Source organism: Rhinopithecus bieti, unplaced genomic scaffold, assembly GCF_001698545.2.
Source record: "Rhinopithecus bieti isolate Rb0 unplaced genomic scaffold, ASM169854v2 scaffold_74225, whole genome shotgun sequence".
NCBI classification, from domain to species: domain Eukaryota; kingdom Metazoa; phylum Chordata; class Mammalia; order Primates; family Cercopithecidae; genus Rhinopithecus; species Rhinopithecus bieti.
The window spans coordinates 296,620-307,923 of record NW_016827667.1 but is presented as its reverse complement, the minus strand read 5'-3'; the positions used below and the strand labels follow the sequence as shown (position 1 = coordinate 307,923).

At 37.9% G+C, this 11,304-nt stretch overlaps 1 protein-coding gene across 1 annotated transcript in view; it reads right to left on the bottom strand.

The window, feature by feature from the left end:
• Positions 1 to 11,304, bottom strand: part of KNL1 (kinetochore scaffold 1) — a 104,693-nt gene that overhangs the window by 67,165 nt on the left and 26,224 nt on the right. The window contains 2 exon segments of the mRNA XM_017864014.1: positions 1,405 to 6,411; positions 8,092 to 8,200. Coding sequence (XP_017719503.1) covers positions 1,405 to 6,411; positions 8,092 to 8,200 — 5,116 coding nt within the window.

The window sequence follows — 11,304 nt, the reverse complement described above, 5'->3', positions numbered from 1 at the left end:
TATTTTTTTTTTTGAGGCGGAGTCTCGCTCTGTTGCCCAGACTGGAGTGCAGTGGCCCGATCTCAGCTCACTGCAAGCTCCGCCTCCCGGGTTTGCACCATTCTCCCGCCTCAGCCTCCCGAGTAGCTGGGACTACAGGCGCCCGCCACCTCGCCCAGCTAGTTTTTTTTTTTGTATTTTAGTAGAGACGGGGTTTCACTGTGTTAGCCAGGATGGTCTCGATCTCCTGACCTCGTGATCCGCCCGTCTCGGCCTCCCAAAGTGCTGGGATTACAGGCTTGAGCCACCGCGCCTGGCCACTTTCTCATAATTTCATGACTAGCCATTGCATGACATTATCTTTCAGAGCCACTGAAATCACCTCCTATGCTTATCTTTTTAACAGAGTTGAAGCTTTGTTTTCTATGAAACTCTGATACTTCCTAATCTGTATTTCTCCGCCTACAAAATTTGGTCTAAGTGACAGATTTTGTTCTCCCCAAGTTACCCAAATAGTACTTGACTTAAAAAAATGTGTCTTCTTTCAATTCATACAAAATGACCCAGGCATTCTCCTACTCACTAAAGAAATAGACTCTCTAAGGCTGGGTGCAATGGTTCACACTTGTAATCCCAGCACTTTGGGAGGCTGAGGCAGGCAGATCACTTGAGGTCAGGAGTTCGAGACCAGCCTGGCCAATATGAGGAAACCCCATCTCTAAAAAAAAAAAAAAAAAAAAAAAAAAAAAAAAGAAATTAGCCAGATGTGGTGCCTGGTGCCTGCAATCCCAGCTACTCGGAAGGCTGAGGCAGGAGAATCACTTGAACCCAGAAGGCGGAGGCTGCAGTGAGCAGAGATGGCACCACTGCACTTTAGCCTGGGCAACAGAGCAAGACTCCATCTCAAAAATAAAATAAAAATAAAAATAAAATTAAAATTAAAAAATAAGGAAAATGGACTCTCAACTTCTACATATCCTTATCAGACAAGGAAATTCAGTCAAGCTTTACTTCATGCAGCTGGCAAAATAGAAAGACTTTTTACTCCCCAAATACAACTCCACTGAAGATGACTTTTCAAGCTATATATACCCTCCCTAGAGATTCTTATATAAAGCCAAATTGACAAATCACTAGAGGTGATAGTATTTACCTTTTGAAATTATACAATCATAACTCTGGCTACTTTTTGTACAATTTTCCATTTAATTTTTTTGTATTTGTCACTTTAAATTGCTTTGAAGTCTAGCTGTTAGTCAATTAATTCCTGAAGGTTCTACATAATACTTCTCCAGCCCTATAAGTGGAAATAATCATTTTCTGCTTACCCGAGACTAAGATTAAAATTCGAGAATACCCACAATTTAAAAAAACAAAACAAAACCCAAAACTCAAGAATATTCCTTGGTTCAAGACAGAGCTCACCTCCCGATCTTGCGTAGTATCACTAAAGTTAATCTCATTTTTTCTGATTTTTTTCTCCTTACGAATATCTTCTTCTTCTTGTACCCACGTTCTTTTTTGGCTATTGCAAGTTTTTTCCATTTTATTTTCATATGGTGAAATATCTTTTTGGTATGTCTTAATCAAAGCCTTTTCCTCAGTTTCTATGTTAATAGAGTCTGAAGAATTGATCTCATCAGGATATATAGGAAGATTTTCCTCATTTATATATTGAGAAGGACTTAGGTTCATTTTAGCTGCAACAGATCCAATGCCTGAATCTTTGCTGGAGACTGGCTGAATTTCTAAGTGATTTAAATCAGTAGTGTCTGCTGGAATCTGTTCCAGGTCATCAATACCAGTGACACTACAATTTCTCTTGTTTGGCAATCTAGGCAAAAAGATTCCCAAAGAACATCTCCTTACTTTATCTTTAAGAACTGTCTTTGATGGTAGACAGGTGGTTTCAGCTCCATTATGAGACTTTTTATTTTCTTCATCTCTACTATCTTTAGCATTGCTGGAGATTATGTTAATATTACATATTTCTGTAGCTTGCACTATACTCATATCATTGTGTGCCTTATTCCCTAATTCAAATAATTGCTTTGGAAGGGGTGGTATATGAACAGTTTGAAAAGCTAAGAACTCTTCAGTTTTTCCATTCAAATTATTCAGATTTGGTTTGAAACTATGAAAACATGGAACATTAGATGTAATTACAGGATCTGGTGCTTCTTCAGCATTGACATGAGTTTGTATGACTTGCTTAGTTAAGTCTAAGTTACTGTGGAAATCCAGAGCTGTATTATAGTTAGTTGTTTGAATATTTTCCTTCAGCTCTTTTTCACAGGCTGCAGCAAACCACTTCTCATTATTGAGCATCTTGGGCTTTTCACATATGGATGCAGAGCAATTTCCTATAATATTTAAACTCTTATTTCCAGCTTTAGACAGTATCACTTCATCTTTATTGATACTACTCTGTCCTTTTTTAGGTAATGGAGGTTGGTCAGTTGAGAAATGAGGCTGAGAAATAACACGAATATCATCAACAAAGACTTTCATTTGATCCTTTTGAAGCTTAAAAGATATTCGCTTTGAATTAAGTTCAGTCATCTCTCCCAGATCTTGACTATATACTAAAGTTTGATTAGCCAATAGATTTCGTGGCTCCTTAATCAGATCTTGATCTTTGTGCAGTGTTATGACACAGTCTAACTGTCCTTTGGTACTGGTTTGAATAACTTCTTCCTTCTCTAACAAAGGACAAGGAGCAGAGAGATGCTGTCCCTCAGATTCCAAGTAATATTCACTGGCAAAATCATTTGCATAAGCACGATCATTTTGCACTGGGCAATTATTGGCTTTTTCCTCATCTTTATCACATAAGGGCATGGCACTACCCTCCAAAATATCAGTACAGGAAATAACATTTGGTAAACAGGAATAATTATCACTGGATCCACAAACAGCAGTTGCATGACTGCTTGTAAAGCCCACATTTCTTCCATCTCTATTATTTAACCGCCAGCTTTCAATTTGGGCTTTTTCCAATGTACAGGCCTGTTCTACAACTTTCCCTATGACCTTTTCATCCATAGCAGCATTATGGAATTTGACGATTTCATTAGTAGTTTTATTAGTAGAAGCAAAGAGTTGTTGCTTTTGCTCAGTGTGAACAATTTTGTTTCCTATAGCCAGTGCTTGTTTTTCAGCGATTTCTTGAACACAGCTATTAACCTTAGGAAAGGAAACACCTAAGTTTTTTCCTTTTGCTATTCCAAATTTAGGGTTCTCTTCAAATATTTTCTCTGTGGCTTGACAGTCAATGAAAACAGTATCACAATTGGTGACTTCCAGATCATTGCAATTATCTGTGAATAATACAGTTTTGTCCATAGGCCTAATAGCTATTTCATTTGACAGGGCAGTTTTACATTCTAAGGCAGTTGTGTGACTCCTAGTGACCTCCATGTCATCCTGCCCACATGAATACAAAATAGTTTTAGAAGCCCCTGCAAAAGGCACCAAATGGAAGTCCTCTTTATTCTCTAGGGCACTTTTGTTACCTATTTCCACCATACAACTCTGGGTAATATCCATATCATTTTTATCATTCTCTGAAAATACAATGGTCTTGTCATTTTTTAGCTTAAGGCTTTTTCTTCTCTGACTTTTGCCTGATAGAGGTTCATTGAGCAATCCAGAATTTTGTACAGCTTTGATGTTTTTCCAAGTGGCTGATTTAGACAATACCATGTTATCAGCTACCTCTACAGGGCCCCTATTATTAGACCATTCCTCCAGAGGTGTTCGCTGGCTGTCATTTGCTACTAGACGGTCACTTTCACCATTTTCTGGAAAGAAAACACTCTCCTCAGTAGGAGTACATATCACTTTTGGTGTTCCTAGGCTTTTCCTTTGGGATGGTTCAAAGTTGGGTCTGTCTGTTCTTTCCTTTTCTTGGTAGTCAATGAAAACAGTATGGGACTTTGTCATTTCTAGTTCATCATGATTATCTACAAACACTACAGTTTTGTCCATAGGCCTAGTAGTTATTTCATCTGGTGAGACAGTTTTACATTCTAAGGCAGTTGTGTGACTTCTAGTAATCTCCATGTCATCCTGCCCACATGTATATAAAATAGTTTCAGAAGTTCCTGCCAATGGCACCAAATGACAATCATGTTTCTCTAATAAAGGTCTATGGTTTATTTCTACTGTATAACTCTTAGTGATATCCATATCATTCTTAACATCTTCTGAAAATATAATAGTCTTATCAATTTTTGGTCCGCCAACACTTTTCCTTCCCCAAATGCTGACATTTTGCTTTTCCTTTGGTAATTTAGGTTTCTGTATACTTTCATCCTCTAACACATCCATAATACAGTTAGATTTAAGTACTCCACTTTTTTCTGTGGGACTTTTACCACATTTTTCAACTTTCACAGCTATCTGTCTGCTCGTTGTTGTTAGCTGGCTAGTAGTGTGTTCTAAATTAGTTTTACCAAGTTCTTGTAGTTCAGAAGGACCAAATCCAATGACAACGGTGTGGCTCTTTGTTAGATCCATATTTTGCTCTTCCTCTGAACATATAATCATCTTGTCATGGCAACAGTCAGGTGTGGGATTGCTTAAACTTTTCCTCAGTGGCCCAGCCAGTTTAGAATTGTGGCCTAGTACAGATTTCACTGTATGACTACTTATAGCAGTATCATGATTTTTCATAGAAGATTGTCCTGATGAAAATAATGGCTTTGTGGTAGAAAACAAAGATTGTTCACATGAAACTATATTTCTATTAGCTACTTGTTTATCAAGAACTCCACCACAGTAGACTACATTATGGCTTGTTGCTATCTCCTGATTACAATCAGCTGACTGAGGAGAATCTTTATCAAGGTAGGGCAAAACCTTCAAAACCCGATCTTTGTCTTTGTTCCAGGTATCGGTTAAGCTGTTTTTGGTTATCATGTCTGGCCGTTGAAATGGTTCATTATGACTTTTGGTCATTTCTTCACATTCATCTGAAGAGCTTTTGTTGTGAGAGTGAGATTCACTGGTGGTATTCTCCGGTGCTAGATTATAAGTTGCAAGAGGAACCTGACTTCCTAAGTTACTTGTGTGACATTCAGTCAAATCCATATCTTCACCTGCTAAGAGTTCAGTCTTTCTATCAGTCAATGAAATAGATAAAGGATTTGACAGGCTCTGCTGTATTCTTTCCTTAGATACATGAGGAAGTGAGTTACAATTTACATTCATTTTCCCATCTTCTGATGTGGTCATATGATTTTGGAGCATCATTTCTTTTTCAGGTGTTGGTACAGCTGCTATTTGCACATTTGATTGATCTTGTTTAAAAATTTGATTATCTATTGCAACTGTATGACTCTTGGTAATGTCCATGTTCTCCTCTCCGTAATAAATAGTTTTCTCTGTGAGACAAGACATAGCATCTGGATTGCAATACATTTTAGAATAACCACTGTCATGCTTTAGCAAATTTTTCTCCTCTCTCATACTTGAGAGACATTTGGTCATTTCCATGGCATCATTACAACTAGAATAGAAAACTGTCTTACAACTTTGAATACATGGATTAGAACATACAGATTCTGGGGTCAGGGCTAACATTCTGGCATCTTGATTACAAGTCTGTGAGACTATGTGAGTTTCTGCCCCCATAATATGACTTCTGGTAATACGCATTTTGTCTGCAGGGTTTATGGAAGGGTCTTGAAAAGCAGCATTTTGTTTACTCTTAAAATTTATTTTATTTCCTGAAGCTTTAGTTCCACAACCTGTTGTTACATCCATGGCATTCTGAGTTTGATTTTCTATTTCAGAAAAATTACTTGTAGCAGGTAAAATCTGTATAGTGTGGTTAAATGTCAAGTCCATAAAGTCATTGCCATAAATTGTAATATCATTACCTTTAGATTCCTGTGAGTTGGTCTCACTGGATGTGGGAATCAATGTCTGAATATTGGCTGTATGACACTGGGTGAAATTCATCCCATCATCTTTTTCTCTAAAGATTCTAGTAACATTACTGTTATTCTCATCTTCATTAAGAGATATATGCATTTGATGTGTAGAAGAGGCACTATTTGATTCATTGGAATAAACAGGTATCTCAAAATTTTCTTTATCAGGCCCATTAGGAAAAGTATTACATTTTCCTGTTTTCAATCTTTTTATGAAATCATTGAAATTTATTTTATTTTCTGAAGAAGTGCTTTGATTCATGGAAAAATTTACTTCTTTTTTCATTCTTGAGTCCTCAGTGTGAAGCTTTAAATTAGCTAGAAATGATGTGGTATCTATCTTGGTGGACTTTTCACTTTTGGGATTATCTAAAAGGCCTTTGGTAATCATTACAGTATGACTTGATGTCAGGTCCATCTGGTTTTCATCTGAAAAGATGACTGTCTGGTCATTTGCATGTTTCTTTTCATGGTTATGTTCCATAATTGAAAACTATAATGAAAGCAAAATATAAGAGATCAGAACAAAAGCAAACTTTTAAGAAGGCATTTTACAACATGTACATATAAAAAATCCTCAGTGACGGTTTCATAACACATTGGTTTGTTTGAATCTATGGTGGAGTATGTTGCATATAATTTGTCATTAAAAATTATTCTTGGGAGGCCAAGGCAGGTGGATCACGAGGTCAGGAGATCGAGACCATCCTGGCTAACATGGTGAAACCCTGTCTCTACTAAAAAATACAAAAAACAAAATTAGCCGGGTGTGGTGGCGTGCGCCTGTAATCCCAGCTACTCGGGAGGCTGAGACAGGAGAGTGGTGTGAACCCAGAAGGCGGAGCTTGCAGTGAGCTGAGATTGTGCCACTGCATTCCAGCCTGGGCAACAGAGCGAGACTCCGTCTCAAAACAAACAAAAAAATTATTTCAGGCTGGGCACAGTGGCTCACACCTGGAATCCAAGTACTTTGGAAGGCTGAGGCAGGAGGACTGCCTGAAGCCAGGAGTAACAAAATAAGATCCTGTGTCTACAAAAAAATTTAAAAATCAGGCACAGTGGTGCATGCTTGTAGTCCCAGCTACTAGGAAGGCTGATGTGGGAGGACTGCTTGAGTCCAGGAGTTTGAGCTGTCATGAGCTAGGATCACACCACTGCACTCCAACTTCAGCAACAAAGTAAGACCCAATCTATTAGGAAAAGAAAAAAAAAATTCTAAAGTCTGTGAGTAATTTACTTTTTAGTGTTATGGGACAAATTAAAAATTCAAGTTTAATTATACACCCACTAGAATGACTAAAAAATTAAAAACACTGACAGCACCAAATGTAAACATGACGAAAATTTTAATTACTATATTGAATAGGTCATTCTTATCCTAAATGTTAAAAGTCTAGGAAAGGCATAAGTCCATGATGGCTAATCTATGTTACATTCTAGACTGGGCTTGGTGGCTCACACTTATAATCCCAACACTCTCGGAAGCCAAGGCAGAAGGGTCCCTTGAGCCCAGGAGTTCAAGACGAGCCTGGGCAACATGGTGAGATCTTGTCTCTACAAAAAAATGAACAAAATTAGCTAGGTATGGTGTCATGCACCTGTAGTCCCAGCCACTCAAGAGGCTGAGGTGGGAGGATTGCTTGAGCCCAGAAGGTTGAGGCTGCAGTGAGCCAAGATTGTGCCACCATACTCCAGCCTGGGCAACAGTATAAGACTGTGTCTAACAACAACAACAAAATCCTTCTTGTAGGAGACTAGCTTAAAAAAAAAAAAAAAGGAAAAAAAAAAAAAATAGTATATATATATATATATATTACACTCTGTGCCTACAACTTTTTTTTTTTTTTTTAGGCAAGGACACAGAGATTAACTCCTTGCTACTGAAAGTATGGCCTACGGACTTGTGTACTAGTATCACTCAGGAAATAGTTAGAAATAAAGACTCATACGCTCTTTAAACTTTGAGAGGTACTGGTATACTGTATCTCCCATTATTTAAACTGGTCGTGACTTAACTATCCTTAAGTTAATTGGAAAGCTAGGAAGCCTTTCCAGTTTATGCTGATTCATTTTATTAAGTCATCCCTAAATTATGCCATTATCATTGAACTGTGTTTTCTGTTTTAACAATCAGAAGATATTAAAATACGAAGGTATTTGCATGAACTCATACCTCCTTCTGTTGCATCTGGGTATGAATGGGAGCAGAAAGCAATGTGTTCATCCCTATTTAGAAAAAAGAAAAAACTGTAGTCAGAAAAGTATCACCAAGCCTGACTTTCCTTTTCTTAGGTTCTTCATCAGTTACAAGTATTTACTAGAATTTACCAGTAACTAAGCCCTTAAAAACTTATGTATTAAATATTTTAAAGTTTCAAAAAATTGATATATAATAGTGGAACATATTTTTGTGTTACGTGATATTTTGATATCTGCATACATTGTGTAATGATCAAATCAGGGTAATTGGAATATCCACCACCTCAAACATTTATCTTTTGTGTTGGGAACATATTAAATTTCATAAGACTTTTAATTGTCCTATGTTAGTGACAGAGAGACCAATAATTATATCCTCTGTGTGGCTGAAATATTTTATAATGTGGTGGTGATTTTAAAGATGGAAAGTCTGGACTACTACTTAGTATTATTATTATTCACTTCTCTGTTTTTATTTCCTGGATAGAAGTCCCATGAAGAAGAGCATCAAGTGATGAGTCTGAAAGGTTAGGGTAGGATTCTGAAGGGTCTTTGATTCTATGTTAAGGAATCTAGACGTTCCCATGATAAGACATATATGTTTTATAAAAATAATCCCATTATAAAATATAATGCATTTTAGAAAATAGTAAAAGTAATAAGGAGAAGTAGATTCAAGAGAAGATAAAGCAATAAGGAAGTTACTACAACAGTTCAGATTAACGTAAGAGGTCATGTTAGGCCAAAAGAGCAACAAAAATGGCAATAAAGGATTAGACTCAAGACTTATTTTAGAACTACAAATTATACTTTGTAAATAAGGAAGGGATTCAAAAGGCTGTATTAAAACAGTAAATACATTTAAAAACACTCACATTTAAAGTTTAAAGGCAAATCTTTAGAACATATTAAATAATTTATGGCAACTTTGAGTACATATAATGAAATAATTATAAGCTTTTTTTTCTTTTTTTTTTACTAAAAGCCTTATATATATGTCAGGCTTCCATTCATTTTTTCAACAAATGTTGATTCAGAACCTGTTACATGAAAAAAACAAAACAAACAAACAAAAACACACCTCAACTGTCTACTAAGGTATAAAGAAGAACAAGACAAAATTTCTGGACTCCCAGAGATGGTAGTTCAGGCTATTCTGAGCACACTGCCTATGGGGTAGCCCTGCTCCTCAAGGAGGAGTATCCCTCATCCCCCACAAACAGTTTTGGCCTCTTTAATAAGACAGTCAGAAAAATACTTAAAATACAATGTGATAAATTATAAAATATACTGAGAAATAAAAGAGGTGTTATGGGAGCGCAGAACATGTGACTAACTCCTTAGTTTTGCCAGAGAGGGTTCCATTTAAGCCAGTGCTACTTGAAGTACGGTGCCAGACTGTGAACTGCTTGCTACCAATTCATAATGAGATAAAGAGCTGGCGGCAAACATAAATCATATAATAATAATTGCTAGAAAAAAAGTGTAAGCTAAACTAAACAGTGGCTTAATACCACAGTTAATGCACATTACAGTGCAAGTTCCTTCTCTGTCATGGACTGAGCAGTTAGTTTGTGGAATGGACACTCTGAACAGCACTGAAGTTAAGCTAAGTGAAGTGAAAAATGAGAAGACTCACAGGCAAACTGGAGTAGAAAGATCACTTTAGATAGACAAAATAGCATTTATAAATGCATATAGGGGCTGAGCACGGAGGCTCACACCTATAATCCAAGCACTCTGGAGGCCAAAGCAGGTAGATCACCTGAGGTCAGGAGTTTGAGACCAGCCTGGCCAACATGGTGAAAACCCGTCTCTACTAAAAATACAAAAATTATCTGGGCCTGGTGGTACGCACCTCTAATCCCACCTACTCAGAAGGCTGAGGCAGGAGAATCGCTTGTTGCAGTGAGCCAAGATCGCACGACCTCACTCCAGCCTGGGTGACAGAGTGAGACTCCGTCTCAAAAAAATAAAATGAAACAGTCTCAAAAAAATAAAATGAAACACAATGAAATATAAATGCATATAGGCAGAAAAAGAGTTCACATAGTGAACTGCAAATAATTCATCACGGGCTAGAGCATAGGATACCTATAAAGGGCAGGAGATAAGTTTGGAGAAGAAGACAGGCCAAGTGATAAAGGACATTCTAACTCACTGCTAAGGAGTATGGGCTTTATTCTCTAAGCAAAACAGTGTCATTGAACCATTTTAAGCTGGGAGGTAACATAATTAAATTTAGAAACATGGAGAATGGATTGGAAGGATAAGAAATGAAATACAATAGCCCAAGAAAAAATAATAGCGACTTGAATTAAAGCAGGGGCAGAAGGAATACAGAATAGGTAACAGATTTTCAAGACATTTAGGAGACAAAATACAAAGTAGGCCAAATGGACATTAGACACAAATGAAGAGTTGAAAATGACCTCTTGATTCCTGACTTAAGTGAATAACTGAACGAGCGGGAGTCCAAGACAGAGAAAACAGGAGAAACAGCAGGTTTGAAAGAAATAAGAGTGAGTTGGTCGGGTGCAGTGGCTCACACCTATAATCCCAGCACTTTGGGAGGCTGAGGCGGCTGGATCACCTGAGGTCAGGAGTTTGAGACCAGCCTGGCCAACATGGAGAACCCCTGTCTCTGCTAAAAATACAAAAAAAAAAAAATTTGCTGGGTGTAGTGGTGGGCACCTGTAACCCCAGCTACTCAGGAGGCTGAGGCAGGAGAATTGCTTGAACCCGGGAGGTGGAGGCTGCAGTGAGCTGAGATCGTGCCACTGCACCCCAGCCTGGACAAGAATGAAACTTTGTCTCAAAAAAGAAAAAAAGAAAGAAGGAATAGTTGAGTCTGTGAAATTTTAAATTGAAGACACTGTGTAAACAACAAAGCCCTGGGCCGGGCGCGGTGGCTCACGCCTGTAATCCCAGCACTTTGGGAGGCCGAGGCGGGTGGATCACAAGGTCAGCAGTTCGAGACCAGCCTGACCAACATGGTGAAACCCCGTCTCTAATAAAAATACAAAAAAAATAGCTGGGCGTGGTGGTGGATGCCTGTAACCCCAGCAACTTGGGAGGCTAAGGCAGGAGAATCGCTTGAAATCAGAAGGCGGAGGTTGCAGTGAGCTGAGATTGCACCACTACACTCTAGCCTGGGCAATAATAGCAAAACTCTGTCTCAAAAAAA